Consider the following 21,979-nt stretch of genomic DNA (forward strand, 5'->3'; position numbering starts at 1 on the left):
GTCTCTCGCAAGCTCTTCCACCTCTAAAATTAAGCTCTCCATAAGTATTTACTAGTTAGCTCTCAGAAAGCCTTAGAGAAAAAGTTCTCTACAAGCTCTTCTCCACTTTTTGCTACAACTCTCTCTCTCTCTCTCTACCTCTTCTCTTTATCTACCCGAGAGCGCACTTAACACAGGAGATAGATTATGATAAGTTGGGTAGCTTATGGTTATATAAGTAGAGTAGATTAGGTTTTTAATAGATTTGGTTATTATGATAAACTGTTATAAAATTAAATGCTTTTGTAAGATTTTCTTTAGCACTTCGATTTTGATTTTTAGGGTCCAAATTTAAATTGACACCATGAGAGGAACAAATAGCAAGGTGAGATAAGTAATACTTTGTATATATTTTTCACTACATAGTAACACTATAAGCAAGCATAGTGCATCTCTGAAATGGAGGAATAAATTGCCACTGATGGTATATATATCATGTAATCTAAATGGCCCAATGGAGTTCCAGGCAATTAAAAAGAAAAACATTGGATAGTGTCAGATACTTTGCACTCATAAGCTCACACTCTTGAACTCTTCCTATCTTGATAAAATTTTGCAGTCCTTGCTCTCACTTCACCTCCAGAAGTAAAATACATCTGAATTCAAGTTTTTCCATGAACTCAAGCAAATGGCAGTCCTTTGTGTGTAGAGCCATGTTAAATTCATACACTTTTCTTGTGAAAACTTTACTGTAGTTTGATCAAATGCCTACTGAGTTAATTCTCAGAAAGAAAATTTGTTGAATTTTCTTCAATAAGTTGCAGCACTGACATTTTGTAAGATAATGATCATCTTGCACTACTTGGATTTACTTATTTCTGCTTTGATTTTAATAAGATTTTTTTTTTAGCACTTAGATTTCTAAAAAAATTTTACAAATTTTTGCTCTTGAATAGGTACAAATTTCCAATTAGATTTAGCACTTAAGATGGGTAGTTTTGCACTTATCTAGATCTATGTTTATATCATTTGAGTGTAATTTTATGTAATGGCAAGTTGGTGATCATAAAACACTTAGAAAAAATAATGTACAACTTAGAATCAATTTATTTAGGGAATATTTTAAACAGCATTGTAAGCAAGATGGGAGAGTGACTACTCTAGATTTATACTTATGAAGTATAATATAAAATTTAATTTACTAATCTATAAAACCTATGAAATATTCTTTTCAATGGCTAGGATGGTCTTACATGCAGCATCTTGGCGGCCACTCTAATTAAGTGAATACTAAAACACATTCTTTCAACCTTTAATCGAAAGGAAAGAGGAAAGATATAAGATTTCTGTTTACATTGATTTCTTGTATAACACTACGGATACTGAATCGTGAAACCAAATGACCCCTTAGTAAATAGTTGTTTCAAAAGTGAGAGGGCAATTGTCGTCTCTCTGTCTCCCTCTCCCTCACTTTGCCTCCTAATAAAATTTTCTTTTATCTCAAATTTTTTGGTAGGAAAAAGTTTTACATTATTACATACCAAGATCTAGTTTTAAAAAAACAAAAAAAAAGTTAAACGAAAAGAGATATCTATTAGCGGTTAGAATTGAAAGCTAAAAACTATAGAAGAGCAGAAAAAAAAAACCTCCCTAGCCCAAGTACAATCATAACCTATAGTTTTGCCGCCTTAATAAGGCGCTCTCTAAAAACATAATTAATTTTACAATTTTAGAAATTATTAGTTAAAATTTTTATATCATGAACAAGAACATGAACTTTCATGATTAAGGAATTATATTATTACATAGCATTCCTGACATTATTAACTCAGAAACAAACAAACAAACACAAACACAAACACAAAAATGATATAATTCCTACGTCAATCAAAGCTGCGATGCCAAATCAGAAGCTCTATCCATTCCCCCTCTCTCTCTTCCGACCGACCCTATCCACTCGCCTTGATTCCGTATATTTATTATCCACTCTCCCCCAACGAACTCGCAATTCCCCAAATTACCCTTCTCTCTTTCTCTCCTCCTTTCTCCTTTCTCCTTTTCCTCTCGACCTCTTCCACCGCTTCTTCCATCTCTCCTCTGATCCCCTCTCTCTCTCTCTCTCTCTCTCTCTCTCTCTCTCTCTCTCGCTCTTAAGGTTAAGTTTAGGGTTAGGGTTAGGGTTAGGATCAGGATTAGGATTAAGGTTAGGTTTTCTGGATCGATCTGAACATGAGAGACGACGACCAGCTATCGCGGCTCATCTACGAGCTCTGCGCCATCCTCCTCACCATCTTCCGGTCCCCTCACGAGTCGCCGGCCCCGGAGCCGGCTCAGACGCTGCAGAGGACGGCTTTGCCGGAGAGGAGGCGCCAAGCGAGGAGGACGCAGGTCTCGCCGGCGGGTTTTGCGGCGCTGCTCCTCGGGGCGTCGCTGGCGATGATGCTGTGCGGGTCGGTGACGTTCGTGATCGGGTTCATACTGATGCCGTGGGTGATCGGGCTCGTCGTGGTGTTCTACTTCGTCGGGATCGTTTCGAATATATCCGGATTTGGGAGGGCGATTCTCTGCCCCAATTCTCCTTCGTCTCCAAAGGAGATCTCAGGTTAGGGTTAGGATTCTTTTCTTGATTACATATAAATTCGTGATCCGAGTACTTTATTTTCTTCTCTGTAACTTTTTTTTTTGGCGGGGGTCTATTGGTTGTTTTAAACTCTCCATGAGATTCTAAGCTGATGTAATTTTCTATGACGGAATTGTATGAAATAATAATATCATAATTTTTCTTTTTGATCTTGATTTGTAACTCTTTTCTTGTTCTAACTAGAGTTTAATGGAAGTTAAAGCTTCTAAAAATTAAAATACAATAATTTAGTTTTCCGCGAGGAAATTATTGCTTATATGTCAATTCACGAGGTTGTTGGAATATACATTAAAATGGTTCGATCAGTTGGCATAATCATGTAGTTGTAGAATATGTTGTCAGCAGTTGAGTATTTATACAGATGCATCGAACGAGTCCTTTTCTTACTCTGAAGTTGCTTGATTGTCCTCATACTTTAGAACTGTGCCATTAGTGATGATAATGTACTCCCCAACCACTTCGACAATGGACCTTTTGCCATTTAGGTGTCATTTGTCTACAGAAAGGTTGGTATCCTTTTTCTGCTTTGGCAACAGTTTTTTAAGTTCCAAAGCTTATATATATATATATATATACTCGAGGCAATTTTTTTTTCTAAAAGAACAAGCAAAATTTTGGTGTATATAAAAGTAGGGCCTTCTTGAATCTTATAAATTTGATGACGAACCATGATCCTGCTTGAGTAATTAAAAAAGACAAGATAATTTATTGGCATTCTACATGTGAGATAGGACTTACTTCCATCTTTCGTCAGATTTGTAGTTACTTATCCTCGCCTTTATGTATTGTATGTCCGTTCTGTGTATTACTTGGAGAATGAAAAGAACTCTTTGGAAGTTTGTTTAGGCAGATTCATAGTTACTCATCCTCACGTTATGTATTGTATTCCATTCTCTGTATTACCTGGATAATGGAGAACTTTTTGGAAGTTTCTTTAGGGATAAGGAAATAGCATCTTTTATATTTATACATCTTTACATCTAAATATAAATACTTTGTACCAAATGATCATATCAATTTGGTATTCTTTTTAGGACTTTTATGTAATTGCCAAAGGAAACTTTTAAAATATCATAATCATCATTGCATGTTTTAAAATATCATAATTGCCACTAAAATATTTTGATTTTTTTTAGGTTGCTATTATGGTTAGTTTTTAGTAGAATATTCCTAACAGATTATTGTTAAAGTTAACAAAAAAAATAAATTACTAAAATACCCTTCTTTCTTGAAGTTTAGAATGTAAAATATTTGTCAACAATTTGTGTCTCCCATTGAAGAAGGTATTTTTCGCTGTTTTGTAACATTGTAAAATATGGGATAGCTTTTAAATCATTTTAAACAATGTATACAAGGACAAAATAGTATTTTTTTAATCTAAGTTCGGTTAGATTATAATTAGTTAGAAACTAACATAATGACATTTCTGAAAGACTACAATGATTTCAGTGACTATTATAATATTTTGAAAATGTAGTGGTAATTATGATATTTTGGAAGTTTTTGGTGTCTTATCCCTTCTTTTTATTGCTTGCTATGCTTTTTCCCTGGTTATAAATTCTTGTTCAGATTCGTTTTCTTTCATATTTTTCTTGTTTTATCGATTTATTTTATTGTTTATGATCTTTCTTAATTTTGTTTTTCGTACATCATGGATGGTGTACATCTTACGTAGATTTCTTATTTCTATGTATTGCTATGCGTATTGTCTAATAAAGATATCTAGATCTTTGCTGTCCAAGTTGAATTCTGAATCTTGTCACCATGCTATTTTTCTGTGTGATTTGTTTTTCATCAGAAGGCAAGTCCTGTTATTTTATACTTTCACTTGGCATTGTTAGATATCTATTAATAGAAGAGTTTGGTAAATTACCATAACTCTTATCTCATTTTATTAGTTTCCATGGAAGACATTTAGGTGTGGTAAGGTGGTATCTGATTCGAGATGTAGCCATCTCCAATTGCAATTTTTCGTTTTGATGACTTTTCTGTTTGTCCTGATTATTGTCTTCTTAATTTGAAGTAATATTTTGAAGTAAAATAGCTGAAATTTCTAGTAAACTCTTAACTGTGTTGTCATTAGATTCATACATACTATATAAAAAGAAGCTGTGGTGCCTACTTTTGTTGTGGGTATATATTTTTGGTTTGGCTGCCGTGCTCTTTTCAAAATATTTTTTAATTATTGAATGCTCAGGTAAAATTTAACCTTTTCCGATTTAAAATATGTTATGTGTAAAAACTTTTAGAATCTGAATATAAGGTTTTAGCTTCATACATTTTCATTGGGCTGTCAGATTCTCCCCTTGTGGAAAAGATTTTCTTTTGTTAGGCACTCAAAATTTCCTAAGCTTGTTGACTAGACGAAGAAAAAAGTGTTGGGCAATTAAATTTCCTAAGCTTGCAAACAAGACCAGCCCAAGTTAAATGTATGCCTAAGTATTTTTACTTCTGATATTTGCCCCAATTTACTTGCATATCTCACTTTTTACAAATCACATTTTGCAGGTCAGCTCTTCTCAAAACTTCCAATTGTTTAGATCTAAAGTTGCATGAGATGTAAAAGTAGGTTCAGATGGAGGCTTATGGTGGCTGGACTAATTAGCTTGCCCAGAGTTTGCTTCAATTGATGCTGGTGATATCTTCTCTACATCATCAACGACTTTTCTTTATTTTGGTTACATGGTGTACCTTCTATGGGTCCTACACTGTTTAAAGGACCTCCCCGTTTTGTTCAGCAGTACCAATGTAGACAAGCAACATATTCTCTATAACGCTCTGTCTGATATTCACGTGCTGATGTAAAATGTTCTTGCACATTGCTGCCCAATTTTTATTTGTTGATTCCTCTACTTGATAAATTGTGATGCTCAAAACTAACTGGGTTTGATGCTGTTGGCTGACAATTACTACTGGATTGCTTTCTCCTCTGTGGAACTTGTACATCTTGAAGAAATTGATATCTTTTATGGATTTAGAAAGCCTTTTATTTGGATGAAGAGAAAAGGATATTTCAAAATTGTCCTGCATTTATGACATCTTGTTTTCGATACTTCAGAGCTATTTAGCAAATTATCTAACCAGTTATTGTGTTCTTTCTTTGTTTACAGGAGCACATGATCAGAGAGAGGAAAGGAACAAAAAAAAGAAGTAAATTACAGCTGTTTTTGACTTTGCTAAAACCGATCAGGTTTATTTTTCTTCGAGAAAAATTTGTTTTCTTCCTTTCTGAATCTGCTTGCTTTTCTCCTTTCACCCACCTTCCTCTCCTATTATTACCCTGCTTCCTCTCCTATGTCAATCCTCCCCTTTTTAGACTTCATGTTGGTGGGAAGATATGCAATGATCATATGGAGAAGTTTGTGATGGCCTTTCATTAGCTTGCTCATGCAATTACATTTTGATGTCTGCTTTTCTTCTTAGGATAATTATATCTTGACCTCCTTAACTATTGCCCATTTTTATATAAATCTTTTCATTTATTTTTCGCAACACATCGACTCTCTTGATTGGAAGAACTTTTGAAATGCCCGTTTCGCTAGATATCTGTTAGATTTTTCCCATTGAAAAATAACATGTTGACTGTCAGACGATCACTTTTAGATCCTTGAGTTATTTAGAGCAAAGAAAGATAGGAAAGTAGATGATAAAATGACCATTTGATATTTTCTGGTAATATCATCAACAGGGTGAGAAGGTTGCTATAGTTTACGAGGTTAATGAGGTTAATGTGTACAAAATAAAATAAAATAAGGGGATACCAATAAATATTACTTCGGGAGATCTTGATGTAATTATTCCTTTCTTCTTGTACTATCTGCATCTATTCACTACAAACAACTAGCCAAAGCCTTCTCCACATCTTTTAAGATGCCTTGCTTGCTTTCACAAGTACTGTTATTATACCTTAAAAAGCTTCTCCTCCACATTTACTCTTCTTGTCTTCTTCCTCTTTCATTTCTTAATCTTGAAGCATGGCATGCATTCCTTTCCTCTCCGAGACATGGATTTTGCTACTTATAAGTCAGCCAAATCTAGGAGAGAGTGGAAACTGGAAAGAAAAAGACCAACATCAAGATGTCCTCTACCGATTGGGGCCCGATAATTGTTGCAGTGATCCTCTTCATCCTTCTTTCTCCGGGGCTGCTCTTCCAGCTGCCGGCGAGGACAAGGGTGGTAGAGTTTGGGAACATGGGCACCAGTGGTATCTCAATTCTAGTTCACAGCATCCTTTACTTTTGTGTGCTAACTATACTCCTCGTTGCGATTGGTATACATGTACATGCTGCTTGATACAAGATAGGAGTACTGTTTTAATTTACTGCCATTCTTGACATGATCTACTTGTATCTTTTTCACCTCATATTTTGGAGAGCATTTGATTGTTATGCTGTAGTCTTCCATTTTACTGTGAAAGGTAGGTGAACTTTACGCCATGTACATGTTAAGATTAATAATTGACGGTGTCTTGCTCCACTGGACAGGAATGCTGAACTTTAAATCTAATAAAGTTATTAATCAAAATTCTGCATTTTCTCACTCTTCGCGAGTTATTCGGCTCCTCTTTGATAATCTTAAAGGTCTCCATCGGGTTTGTTTCTAAAATAATTTTTAACCCCCTCAAAATCAATCGGAAGCCCAATTGGATCGCTCAACATTTCGCTAGCAATGCCGACTCATTGGGACAAGGCTCCCATGCAATTGCACTAGCTCTACCCTTGTCATCTCGGATCACCACACCTGCCCCACCTTGGCACTCTGCCATTATAAAGGCTCAGTCAATGTTGATCTTAAGCCAATCTATATTAGGCGGTTTTCATTTCTTGTTTTTGGGTTTGGTCTAAGCCTCTTTGCTCGGCTTGGCATATTCTTTGGCAAGCTAGGTTACTCTTGCTACTATCACCTTAGGGCCTAGGGCTATCAGGCTTGACGAGCGGTTCGGGCTTGGCTTGGGCTCGGCTCGGCTGAAGCTCGAATCCGGCTCGACTTGGTCAAAGCTAAGCCGAGCCCGAGCCGTTGTAACAAGCTCAAAATTAATATCGAGCTGAGCCTGAGCTGGAGCTGGCTCGCTTAGGCTCGGCTGGATAGGCTCGATAGCCTGACTAGCTATAACTAAGGACACGTGGCATAAATATTGCCACGTGTCCCTCACTAGCCCACCCTCACCTTCACATGTAACCCATCCATCACCCTCACCTACCCCACCCCCGCCTTCACTCTCACACTCGTCCACCCGATCACCACTCAAAGCCTCACCCCACGCGCCGCCACCTCCTCCCTCTTCGTCGGCCTCCATCGGCAAGCCACCACCACGGCACCACGTCGTACTCTCCACCGACTTCCTCCTCCTCCTCAATTGGCCTCCTCCTCCTCTTCCTCCATCCGTCTCCGACTCCTTCGGCAAGCCGTCGCCACTGCCTCATCCTCTAATCAAGCCCAAGCTTTGCTCAGACTTCGCTCGGGCTCGATTAGGCTCAGCTCGAGCTCGGCTCGAGTTGAGTTGAGCCGAGCCTGAGCAGAATTATGAGGCTCGAAAGTAATTTTGAGCCGAGAGGCTCTAGCTCGTTTACACCTCTAGGGCCAACTCTCTCCTTGGAACACTTTATTGTTCCTATGTTTCCATATGCTCCATAGTGTTGTGGCAATCAAACACCTAGTGTCGAAGTTCTAATTGGGCTCCCCATGCACCTCCTCGGTAAGCTAATCCTGACCCGGGATGAACATCCCCGAATAGAGTTGTCTCAGCTCCTCCTATACTGCCATGGCAAAGTGGCATGTAAAGAGAAGGTGTGCCTGCGCACTACAAAAAGGCAGGCAGCCAACGACCAGGCCACAAAGGTTGCAACCGTCATCCGACGCTAGTCGTAAAGTATGCAGATATGACATCGTCGACAACTTGTTTTTGCAAACCTTCTAGCAGAATGTTTTGATGCGCGACGCCACTAACAATCCCCAAAGCCTCCTCTAGCCTAGCCATCTTTCACTTGAAATGCTATTAAGAAAATTGTAAATAAATTTGACTTTCAGTTCTCCTGAAGGATGCATGCACCAAATCCATTTATTATCCAATCCTACCCTTTCACCTTGCATAATAGCTATTTGGAAGGCTAAGTCTTCCCCTCCCTTGATAATTCTCTACCACATCCACACTTTCCTATCTAGTAGGTCTGCTGCCAATAGATTCTCATCCATCAAAGCAGACCCAATGACTCTCGGTTGCCTACACCATGGCACAGCAACAAGCCAAGGGGAAGTCGCCGCCCTGGTACCTCTACCAACTTTCTATAACCACCTTTGATCCTGTCCATTGCATGGTTTAATGCCCGCTGGATGCACGACGATGCTGGAGCCACTTTGGTCGCCCAAAGATCTAGCTCTCCATATTTGGCCATCAGAATATTAACCCGAGGAACGTTCTCCTGGTGGAGAACCTTGAAAGCTAGCTTGCCTAGTAGTGTTGCCCTAACCATCTTTAATCTTCACACTACTAGCCCACCATCCTCCTTGTTCAGGGTCATCGCATCTCAGCCAATGAGATGCATTCCCCAGTGTTGTCTGATTCCCTACAAGAAGGATATAGTTGTTCGTCTAATCTTCTCCAATATAACTTCTAGCACCCACGTGCTCCTGAGCTTGAAAACAAGCCTTCCACTTGGTTTTCAACTGCAACGCTATAGGAAAAGCATGCACAACAAGAGTTTTACAAGTCCAAAAGATTTCAACAAACTCAGCATCGGCAAGAATATAGAGCTAAGAGGGTTAAGGCATGTACACGATTGTGGTACGACCACATGAAGACTTGACAATTACAAACTTGCAATAATGTTAGATCAATTTCGTCTCAATTGCATTATTTTTCCAAATAGTCGAATTCATTTCCAAATGAAAATCAATTGAATTCCATCTAAACTAGTTCCAAATTAACACACCTTAACAAATATATTTATATTCCTAAATTCTAATGTTTCAAGCCAATCAGGTCCACCTATGCCAACATGATTTGGTCCATTATATATAGAGGGCCATCTCAATATAAATTGGAGCCTAAGGTTAGGATTCCATTTTAGAGCCCTTTTAAATTAGAGCTTATAAATTAAAAATGAAAAAAATTAAATAATTTTTTAGCTTTCTATGCTAAGTGATAATTTTAACAATTTTTAATCTATGAGCAAAAGGAATTTAAATTAAAAAAGTCCCAAGATAACATATTTACATTCCCCCAATGCATATAGGCCTTTTTGAGCTGTAAAACATAAGTAAGCCTAGGTCTGAGTGTTAAAATTCATTTTAATTTTTACCTACATTTGACATGATTTCACTACTATATACATTGCTATGTGAATATTAGGTTGCAATGTTTCAAAAATATAAGTAGTGGACATATGTTCAAAGTTAATGTTTTATTGTACTGTATAAACAGATGAGATATTGGGAGAAACCAATAGGATTGAACTTTGTTTTTTCCTCTCGTGAAAAATCTAATGAAATTGAGAATTTATGCTCCTCTCGAGGTTTAATCATACATTAGATTCATAAATTGGAAAAACATACAATTTTCTCAGTGATTCATGTACAAGTAGCATTTTGTGCCAACTCAATTTCAAATGTTATAGTATTAAAGTTCCAAGTTAAAATGAGATGGTGTGTATTTTATTTTTCTTTTTTGAGAGAGAGAAAGCCGGTATGCGGTGATTTCATTTAATCCTTAAATAAAACCCTGATACATAATAGAAGAAGAAAGATAGAGCGATCTCTTTGACACAAGCCCTTGTTTATAATAATAAATATCAAGATAATGAAAAGTAAGACATCAAGCTCAAGGAAGCAAACAAAAAATAACAAGAAAAATAGTTCTAGGAGTTACACAGATGCAAAGGATCTATCACCAACCTACAGCTTCGTCATGTTTGTCGCGGTCTTGGAGGAGGAAGGTGGTTACAATGGGTTACGAGATGGATGGAGCTAGGTTGAGTCCTCCATCATGAGCCACCCTATTATACGGTCATTCACCACCACTTTGATCATCCACCACCACATTGACAACCGTTGCAGTGTTAAATATTTACCGATCTGCCCAATTATAATCTTCCTTCACTCTTTTATATTTAAATTTTCACCTCGACCCCTAACGTATGTGAAACAAAATCTATTAAATTTATAACTCATGAGGCTGCCACCACAAAAAATTTTATAAATTTCTTACATCTAAATCAGTTCAGATCTAGTTTGTAACATGGAAGGAGGAGGGTGTAGCTACAGCTGCAATAATGGTGGCAACAACAATATAGTAGCTCAGTGTAGAGGGCTAGTTTAGAGGTAGAGGAGCTGAGGCTACTAAGAAGAGAGATGAGGGTAAGGAAGGGAAGATTAGTACCTTGATAGGGGGAGAGTTTAGATAAGGGTATGAGAGGGTAGTTGGTGGAGCTCAGGCTATTCATGGGTGCCGCCAGCTACTGCTAGAGGAGATTGGGAGCTAGAGAGAGAGAGAGAGAAATTAGGGCAAGTGTTCATTGTTTTCACTTGAGTGCTCACCACACTCTTAAGTGGGTACTCATGGCCAACTAGTTAAGTATGGGACTCACGACTTGAGTGACCCAAACAAACCAACTATAGAAATAAATATATGACTAGACTCAATCAAGTACATAAATAAATAATATAGAAAATAGAAATGGACTTAACCAAATCAACTAGAACCCTCCCAAGCCGGGCCATAATAGTCCACCACACTTTCGTCACCTTGTCCTCAAGGTGTGAAGTCAGGAAAACGCTCAGCTATCTTGGACTTAAGCTCTTATGTGGCGTTGTCCGAGTATCAACCTAAACACTTTACCAAAACTTCTATCTGCAACCTCCCATCTCTACATTGTCCTCAAGAGCACTCAAGAGCACCTTGGCATGGTTACTTTTAGAGTAGGATGAATGATGATAAAGAATATTTATTCATAAATTAGGACTCTCTTACTTACATTTTACAACCAAACAGTTATTTATGCATATTTTGGTCGAAGTTACATAATAGGGCACAAAATAGTATCATAGGTAAAAGGTGTGATTAAATTATACATGTTTTGTAAGCAAGATTTTTAATACAATTAACATACTTATTCATAGTTAGTAACTAAACACAAATTCTTAGTTAGCAACCAAACGTATTTAAGATAATTAACAGACAATCAAATAACAAAATGTGAGTGAAATTCTAGATGTACGATATTTATATTTAAAAGGCGTGTACAAAGTTATCCTTAAAAAACACGAATCAAACGAGGCCTAACATAAGGGTGAAAGATATGATATAAGTAATCACCTATTATAACAAAGGAGTAAATTATAATCTACTAGTGTTCGTCCCGATTTTAACTTACCTCTGTATACTTCAAATTTAAATACTTAAATTTATTTGTTCAAAATTGAGTTACAACGGTTAGTCAACGGTTAATGAAGATGTGAAAAAGATTTAATTATCCTCATAGGTGTGTATGTGTGTATAAATATATATACTCTAATTTATATATAATAGGAGTAATTTGGCCATTCAGCAATGCACTTATGATGAGAAACATTGGCGTAACTAAACAAACATTTGGCTTAGATAAAAAATCTAACAGTTGCAATTTGATCTGGATCGTAGAGGATTTAAGTGATTAAGTTTTGATGTACTACTGAGTAAACTAAAATCATGTCAAAGCGAAGTATGCTGTCATGTGAAAATTAAGGATACTCCAAATCTGGGAGTCGAAGAGTTCCATAAAACATTGTTAGTCGAAAAATATGTGAGCAAAAGATCCCATAGGATAGAATTTGATCTCTGAATCTAAGAAATAGTGAGAATTCTTGATCTCTTTCTTAATATCTCTCTCAATTCGAAGATCCTGAATGGAATAGTTGGCACTAGAAATGATGGAAATAGTAAGGCAAGAATGGGGAGAAGGAACAAATAAATCCTTAAATTTATAAATTTGTGTTAATCTTTTGCAAAGATAATCAATTTAATTGGTCTTTAAATTTTTAAAGCTCCAACCTCAGAATCTTTTTCCCATCACACTAAACTTTTGCATAGCAAAAATATAAAGAATCACACTTAGCAAGCCAATCAAGGTCTAATTAATTCAAACACAGTGAACACAATCCCAGGAAGTTAATTTATTGAGCAAAACTACATCTTTCCATTATTAATAACAAACAGAGAAACATAGCAACAAAAAAAAAAAAAAAAAAAAAACCCAAATGAGAGGATCAATTAACTCTCTCTCTCTCTCTCTCTCTCTCTCTCTCTCTCTCTCTCTCTCTTTCTCTTGAGAGCTAGCCAAGATACATGTGGACGCCAATGGCCAAGAGGAAGATGGCAATGAGAGCGAAGTAGATGATGGAGTGTATGAATATGGAGACGCTGCTGGTCTGCATTGTGCCGAACTCCACCACCTTGTTCTTCCCTGGAATCTGAATGAGTAGTCCAGGCGTGAGGAGGACGAAGAGGATCACTGCAACAAAAACTGGACCCCAATCAGACATCTCTCTCTCTCTCTCTCTCTCTCTCTCTCTCTCTCTCTCCCTCTCCCTCTCTCTAGTTCTTCTAATGCTACTTCTACTACTACTCGTCTTCCAATAGGAAAAGAAGGAGGCAAAGGAGAGGTTGGAATAAGAGAAGGTAAGGGAATCAAGGTAGGGAGATTGTGGAAGGAAAGGCAAAGGACCCACTCACTACGCTACCTTTAACTGCTCCTCCTCGTCATGCTTGGATAGACTCGTGGAGGAAAGTGGAGAGGGGGACAAAAGAAACGTTGGGCGTGAAGCTTCTTTCTCTCAAGTGGGTTCTAGAGAAGACTCCATGATTGGTATGGTATCATATACAATCTTTTTCCTTGTTTGGATTTGAGGGAAGACTAGTTATGTGATTGAAGATTTTGATTAAACAATCAAAATGGTACGAGTAACCACATGGGTCTCTCTCACAGTTTATTTTAAGATAGAGAGATTAGGTTGATAGGTTTACGATATAGAATAGATTACAACTAGATCGATGAACAATGACTCGATATTACTTAAAATTTTATTAAGAAAAGAAACTTGCGACGTTAATCCCTGTGGAGGTGTATAGTGGTGAGGAAAAGATGATTTTGTTTAACTGCATTTGTACGCAAAGGGAGAGAGTTCGATAGAGATCGAGAGAGAGAGAGAGAGAGTGAGAAAAAGAAAATTAAAAAGAGGAAGTGGAGGCAATATCAGAAAGGGAGAAAGACAGGTTGATATAGATAAAGAGGGAGAGAGTTTGAGAAAGATTGAAAGAGTTTGCGAGGGTAAGAGAGAGTTTAAGACTAATTAAAACCATAAACTGGGTGGAAGTTGTTATCAGGAGAGGAAAAAGTGAGGAAAGTTGAGAGGGAAAGAATTTATAGAGATTGGAAAGGAAAGAGAGTACAGACAGGTAGATAGATGTCTTTAAGATAAACTTTTTTATTTATTATAGAATGCAACTTTTTATTCGAGAATGATGGCTAAACATCATAATAATTACCCTATTTTAGAATACAAATATTTTTTATCAAATTACATCTAATATCACACACTAACCTAATTACTAATTTACTCTTAATATTTTTTTCTATTAACCTACTTTATATTAAATCAAAAAGTATTCACGGTAATCTCATAAAAAATACATATTTTTCATCTTTTTATTCTTTATATTACATTAAAAGTAATTATTACACTCTTACTCTAAAAAATAAGTGAACATAAGAATAGTTATTCCTAAATAAAAACCTCAATTTAAGAATAACAAATATGAATACCTATTCTAGAATTAATCTTATTTCTAAAATAATAATAAATTATAGAATATTAAAGCATAAAATAAGTAACTCAAGCACACAAAGTTTTAAAAAATCTCAAAATCTATGTCAAAAACCACTTAAATCATATAAATCAACTATAGCAGTTATAAGATATCCATTGATATCCACGATATATTACTTCTCATGAATGTTTTCCAACCTCTATAACTCGAGAGGTTGAGGATTTTGTGTCAGTAGCCTTCTGGATTCTTCAAAATCTAAAGTAGATGAGACGTAGAAAAATGACTCATTAAACACTTTCTATTACAAAGCTTCCTAAAGTCATGATGATAATATCCAAAACTCTCTCAAAAGAAGTAAGAAAATGATGCTTTTTAAAGTTAGGTTAGAATCCTCTTATATATCTTTCAACAAAAGATTCAAATAGCCTTTCAAAACACTTCGAAGTATTACTCAAACGCACTAGGGTGTGTTCGAATGCATGATGATTTAAAATTCTCTTCATCGAGTTTTGTTCTAAAGCTAGTTAAAATCACTCTTCTAATGGCCGGCGCTGAGAAAGTCTCCTACTTTATTATTAAAATCACAGTGCGAAACTTATCTCGATCTTTTGAGTTTTTTCATAAATCTTCATAAAACTTATGTATATAGTCATACAAGAATTATAAGTACTTTTAATAAATTATCATATTTTGTAACCTATTGTGTTAGGTATAAACTTTGGGACCACCCCAAATTTGATAGCAAGAATAATTTAAGGGGCCTCCCAAAGTTTTGATTAAATACTTTGTGTCTATATTCGTACAAGAATTTTAGATAATTTTAAAAGTTAATCATATTTTGTAAGTTATTGTCAATTTGGTAAAATATTTAAGGAACCTTCCATAACTTTGATTAAAAAAATATATGATAACATATAATTTTAGTGTCTAATTGATCAAAGTTTACTGATTTTTAAAATAAATGTAGAGATATTATATTATATATATATATATATATATATATATCTTTTTTAATTTATTTGAGTTTTGACTTCTTCTTTTTTTCGTTTATCTAAATTGACCCTTGTTTTTTTTATATTTGCTATCAACTAACACGGAGACCACCAAACTAATAAAGTATGATGTATATTTTTAGCATTTTAAAAGTTATATTTTTATATATATATATATATATATATATTTAAAAAATAGTATTTCGTTATGTTTCGACGGTTAAAAAAGCAGGGTTAGATTTAGAATTACAAAAAAAGGGACGGATAGAAATGAAAATAATATTAAAAAAATCGAAGGGGAAAAATAAAATTTTCCCTATATTAAATATGTAAAGAGAAACACAAATTGAATATGACAAGACTACCACATCTTAATGAAGTGATGCTCTACCTATACCCACTTTAAAATCATATTCCTAGCCATCACAATGTTACAATAGAAAATTAGTAATAATAGTAGTAGCAACAATAATATGGAGAAATATTTATTAAAAAAAACATAATAATATATATAGAAATATATATATTTATCTAGATATTATATCTAGAGAAATAAATAAATTGTTTAGTTGATTGTATTTTATAGCACCGTATTTGTTAAACACATGTTTGGTTAATTATATTTCGTATAATGTATTTAGTAAATGAGTATTTAATTAGAGAGATGGGTTAGGATTGAGTTAGGTGTTAAAATGAGATGATCTAGCCATCCTAATTTAATCCATCTAATCCAACCCTAATCTATCTCTCTCCTTTTATTTCAATTCCAACCTAATCTAACCCTAACTCATCTTTACTATCCTCTGAAGAGATTCTCCACTAATTAAGTACTTATTTACTAAATACATTATTATGAAAATATAATTAACTAAATATGTGTTTAACTAATACAGTGTTATAAAATACAATCAACAAAACAAGTTATTTATTTCTCTAAATATAATATCGAGAGAAATATGTATCTCTTAACACACATATGTTTTGTATTTATTATTGAATACAAATATTCAAATCTTGAGCTAACTTTAGTTTACCTGTAACTAGTTACAAAATCAACACTATTTCATTGCTTTAGAAAATAAAAATAAAATCTAAAATGCCCCTTGTTTAATTTTAAAAAGGAGGTTAAGGTATAATTATCCTTATTATTATTATTCACATCCTCCCATATAAATATTTAATATTTGACTCCTACATTTTGCTTCTAATGTCAACAGTCATAAATATCTTGAGCTAACTTTAACCTAATAGCTACCGAGAGAATAGATGATATTTCTTTACCTTTAAAAATAAAAATAAAAAATATCTAAAATATCTTTCATTTGATTTTAAAATCTGATTTCCTATTTATGTTTTACCTTTACTTTAAAAAAAACTTAATCAAGGTGTTACGAACAAGATCTAGACCGATATATTTATAAGAAAATTCTAATTATTTAATAGATGGTAGCATTGTGAGTTAAAGATCTAATGGCTCTAGTTTGACTTGATTTTCGAGATCGAGTTGAAAAGATATAATCAAAATAGTGGAGAAAAGTGGAAACCGGATGGATTGGTTATTATCAGACGTTGCAACGGTCATCGGAGGGTGGCTGACGACCAAAGTAGTTGTGGGTCACCGTAAGGTAGGGTGGCTCGTGGAAGAAGATGATGATTAGAATTTGAAAACTTAGAATGGATCTTGGGTTTAAGATCTACTCTTACGAAAGTAAAAATGATCTGACGGCTACAAAAAAATGGTAAATACTCAAACAGAAAATAGCTAAACTTAATATTCATTCCACACTAATAATTAACCCATGATCACTCATATTTATAAGAGCAGAATCATAGCGGGCCGGTTCCAATTCGCCCTATTAGACTTACATCCACTTTAGTCAAAATTTAAAGTAATAAATAAATCTAACTAACTCGATTATACTCGGCTGGACTCAACTGACTTAACCTACGTGGTCGGATCTTCTTGTATCATCATAAGTGTAATAAGATTATTTTATGTATAGTCAATTTAACTCACTTATATGGTATTATTTAATAAGAAAACAAACATTAATTAAGGAGTAAAAGAAAAATATAGTGGTCAAATAATATGCAGTGTGTATGATAATAAAGAATAAATGTAACATTGTTTTGACAAATTTTACTTTCTTCTTTTATTTTACTTTTACTCTTGGTGAGTGCTAAATTCAACTAGAACGAGCCTTTTCAAATTGATCCAATAGAACATGATAGATAAAATGATCAGGTTTGAATTAAAAATTCTTGACATGTCATAATAGATTTAAAACAGAAGGCCTAAGAGGCCTCTTAATGTATATATCACTAAATGCAGTGCTCATAAAGAAGGGCCGGGCCGGGCCGGCCAGTTAGTTATATAACCTAGTTATAGTTTACACCTTATATTTTCACTATTTATAAATCGAGTTTTATAATTTAACAAATATGTGTAGAAAATATCTTGTATATTAAATTTGAACTAACACCGTAAAAATATCCAGTTAAATGAAGATATTTTATTTCTAAAATAACTAAAATACCATTAGTATGACTTAGTTGAAGATATTTTTATAATTTTCTCAGTATAATCAACTTAACTCAAATATTTATTTTTTTAATATATATTCGCTAAATCATATGTATAATTTTATTAAAATACAAAGTATTCTATGCAAATTTTCTAAAATTTAAATTTAAAATAATCGAATTCAAATTATAAACAAACTAGCCAGTCTAATTGGATAACCCATTATGACTCAAATAACTCATGTAACGTAAAACCTACGGGATCTTTTCATAATAAAAACTTTAAACTAAATGATTCGAACTCCATCGTACTATTTGTTGGCCATGAGAAGATAGGATGATCAGTCAGCATCCAGATTAAAAGGAGACGTTGAAATATTGAGATCCATCTTCATCACCTTCCAGACTTAAGAGAGAGGAGGAGAGGGAGAGTCGTAGCGAAAGGTCATGAATGACGACGAGTGATTGATTCGTACTAAGATAATTAAGGGGCGAGTTGTCACCTGGGAAATGGGAAGCTGACAATCTTTCAGTTATTAATGCCTGTCTATTCTCACAGATGCTGGCATTGATTGGCATTGAAAACATGACCCTTTTGTAGAGCTACGTGCGATGGAAACCTGCGGGGTTATTAATGTTTACAGATGATGATTGATAGTGATCAAGGAAGTCGTCCGTTCAACTCTCTAACTCTAAATAATATTATAAAGAAATTATTTAGTTATTTAATAGTTTAGATTAATTCAGTTAGTGGTTCGATATAGGGCGGCTAGATTAGAGGAACAGCTCGGCAGTATAATAGCTTAGAGCATATCTCGACGAAGTTTGGTTCCGATCAATTGTTCGACGACGCATACAGCTTGAAGCCTAGACTAGATAGCTAAAAACTCGGTGGAGCCTAAGTGACTCTATATCTAAAAATGATTGACTTTTTGTCTAGTCCGTATATTTTATTATAATTTTTTACATTTAGATTGTTTCTAAAAAATGCTGAACTGTTCTGTTCATATTTATAGAAGTTATCATACTTTTTTTCTTGCGATTTAGAGCGCAGTTGGCTGCATTTGTTCCGCAAATTTGTATATTTACAACGACATATTTTATGATCAAAATAAATAATTAGACATAAAGTTATGATGCTCTAAATTTTTTCTTTCTACTTTTACTTATATTTTCTCATTTGATGTCCGATTAAACTTCGATTAAAATCATTACATTCGTTACTTTTTTTTCTTCTTAATGACAGATCTATATCCATGAACGCAATCTTACAAGGCTATAACTAAAACATCCTTTTGTTTGAGATCAGCTCTTCTTTTATATCTACAAGATATTTCTACTAATTCATTCGGTGTATATATAGATCAGACATTTAGGTTAATCACATGACTGAATCAAAGAGTCACGAGACAACATCACCGAATTAGCCCCCGAATTTATTTAGCAAAGTTTCATAGTTTAGGTCTTAAAAATCATAATCATGCTATTTTAGGCAAGATTTTGTTAGTTAATTTAACTTTCCTGGATCCCTGCGATTAGCTTTTACTTTTGCCATTTTAGGTTATTTTTATGCTGTCAAAAAGCTTATAACGCATGCATAAACTGGAGATTGAATTAAAGTTATTAGGACCTCGTATTCCAATGTTCTTGATATTTTATTAAATCAGCATGATTTTGATGTCCTGATACTTTGAAATTTGCGTGCTGCCGTACAATACCTTTTTAATTTCTTTTTTCTTTTTTTTTTTAAATCTTTTTGTTGACTTTATTTTCTATTGTTCGTACCAAACACTCTCTGAAGAAAAAAGAATTTTGGTTCACACTTTGATGGAGAAATTATTTGGCACATAAGATAAGTGTGCCGAGTGGACAAGTAATAATAATACCAAGTGAATTTTATAAATTACACCATATATTTTATCTATTTTATAATTTATATAATTCGACTATTATTTTTTTACAAAAAATATTTTGTTATAATATATGAAATAATTTATAAATACTTAAATTATTCATACCGGTGATGATATTTTAGTAATTTAATCGATATCAGTTAGTTAAAATAACGTTAGAGTGTTAAACTAGAATTATAGAGAAAAATAAAAAATCAGATTATAAAATCGTCACAGATAGACGGAGGTGTGAATTACAAAATAGATAAAATATAATATATTAATTTATAAAATATCATAACAATAATAATAATAATGATAATGATTCGGTGTCCACTTAGAAGATTATATTATTTAAGCCACATATTTTTCACAATGTAAAGTTGTGGCCGTTGCTTTATTTTTTGGTGACCTATCAACATCTATTATCTTCAGTGGACTACATCATTTGATTCCATCCAAATATATGTTACTGCACAAATGAATCCGGAGCACGTACACATAATTTTAATTGTTTTTAATGGTGTACTAATAGATGATATTATTACTATTGTCATTATTTTATATATATATATAGAGAGAGAGAGAGAGATAGATGATAACATGGATCTATATATGATGATGCAAAAATTAGAAACTTATTAAACATGATGAAGCTTCAAAATAAGTCAACGAGAATGACAAATGTACTTCATTAAGTCCACGAATTTTAATAAAAAGATAGCATATTTCCAAAGATGAAAGGGTAAAGCTTGATGTATCAACCCAAGTGCCATTGGCTTATGCTGAGGACGTAGATTGCAGGGTGGACTTCTTCTCTCTCCTTTATCAGGGTAGTTTTTAGGGGCAGATGTAATAATACTAAGGCCCACTCCCTTGTCAGTCTAGCCATTCGAGATTATACTAATATGGAATGGACTGATCCACCTCCTTCTACTTAATGAAATTGATACCCTTCAAAAAAAAAGTGCCATCGGCTTAAAATGAATCTTTTATCTCCTTTTGAAGATAATTATTCCAACTTGTACTAATAAAAGATGGTAATAGTTTAGGAGTGCAATGGTGTTAACTCTAAAAATACACCAACAACTTGATTCCTGGATGTAGTAAAAGGATAGCTATTTATTTAAAACATTCTACATTTTGCTTTATTATTATTCACATTATGTTTTACATATTGATGCGATTAGGACTAGATCGGATCACCTCGAAAGATATTAGACTCAATGGATTTAATCTAGTTATCTTATTTGCTATTTGGTTTAGTTAGAGCCTTAGTAGGCTAGGATTTTATTTAATTAGCTAAATTCAACTCTGCATAATTTTGAAAAATATTCACGGAATATTCTACAGACATCCGAATAATATCAAACTAGTTGGATAAGATCGCTATCCTCTAGATCTACAACTTTGGTATTTGCGACTTCTCCAGATTCGAAATCTATCTGCGGCAAAATGAAGGAGTAATCCGAGAAAATAAGAAAGACTAGTTTAGTTGGTTTGTTAGGATTTTAACTTAGGTCCCTAAGGTGAGTCTTTATAAATATATGGAGGAAACCCTAATTAAAATTTAATCTGATAATTAAAAATGACATTGTGTCTTTATCTCCTTCTCTTCTTGCTTTAGCCATTAGTGCCCTTCCCACCTCATTCTTTCCACCACCCAAGTCTTTGGTCGGTTTCCTTTAACTCCTAATCCCCCTCTTCCACAACAACTTCTCCCCTAAGGAATTAACCTAGCACCAATCTAGCTATCGAAACCTTGCGATCATGGATTCTTTGGAAATCTCTTTTCAAGGGCGACAATATATCCAAAATTCAGGAAGATCCAATAGTTAGATTATCCGCAGATTCTTTCAAAAGTCATGTCCTCAATCTAGTCCAGAATTGTTACGGATCGGATCAAGCCAGTTTGTAACATAGATAGTAATCATTCAATCTCTATATTTTATTTTTACAGATGAGGGCAGCAATGACATGGGGAAATGAGGTCGTCAGCCGTAGCGGCGTGGGGACTAGGGATATGAGGGCAGCGGTGGCGTGAGGAGAGAATGAATGAGAGATGAGACGGTGAGAGTGTGTGAGAATGTGGGAGTTAGAATTAATTACTTCAGTATATATAGTGCGGATTGGCGGGTTGATCCGACTTGAC

At 34.4% G+C, this 21,979-nt stretch overlaps 3 protein-coding genes across 3 annotated transcripts; 2 read left to right on the forward strand and 1 right to left on the reverse strand.

The window, feature by feature from the left end:
* The first annotated feature begins 1,930 nt into the window (after positions 1-1,930).
* On the forward strand, positions 1,931-5,450 carry LOC140793007 (uncharacterized). The gene is made up of 2 exons (XM_073144315.1): positions 1,931-2,581; positions 5,129-5,450. The coding sequence occupies exons 1-2, from the start codon at positions 2,209-2,211 to the stop codon at positions 5,158-5,160; spliced, it is 405 nt and encodes a 134-aa protein (XP_073000416.1). The 5' UTR covers positions 1,931-2,208; the 3' UTR covers positions 5,161-5,450.
* Positions 5,451-6,553: 1,103 nt separating this feature from the next.
* LOC140793008 (uncharacterized) lies at positions 6,554-7,097 on the forward strand. Its single transcript, XM_073144316.1, has one exon. It carries the CDS (start codon positions 6,698-6,700, stop codon positions 6,911-6,913), a length of 216 nt encoding a protein of 71 aa, XP_073000417.1. The 5' UTR covers positions 6,554-6,697; the 3' UTR covers positions 6,914-7,097.
* Positions 7,098-12,742: 5,645 nt separating this feature from the next.
* Positions 12,743-13,379, reverse strand: LOC140792559 (uncharacterized). Its single transcript, XM_073143630.1, has one exon. It carries the CDS (start codon positions 13,133-13,135, stop codon positions 12,926-12,928), a length of 210 nt encoding a protein of 69 aa, XP_072999731.1. The 5' UTR covers positions 13,136-13,379; the 3' UTR covers positions 12,743-12,925.
* Positions 13,380-21,979: the final 8,600 nt, after the last annotated feature.

This window comes from Typha latifolia, chromosome 7 (assembly GCF_019914945.1).
Source record: "Typha latifolia isolate L0001 chromosome 7, TyphaL0001v2, whole genome shotgun sequence".
In the NCBI taxonomy this organism is placed as follows: Eukaryota; Viridiplantae; Streptophyta; class Magnoliopsida; order Poales; family Typhaceae; genus Typha; species Typha latifolia.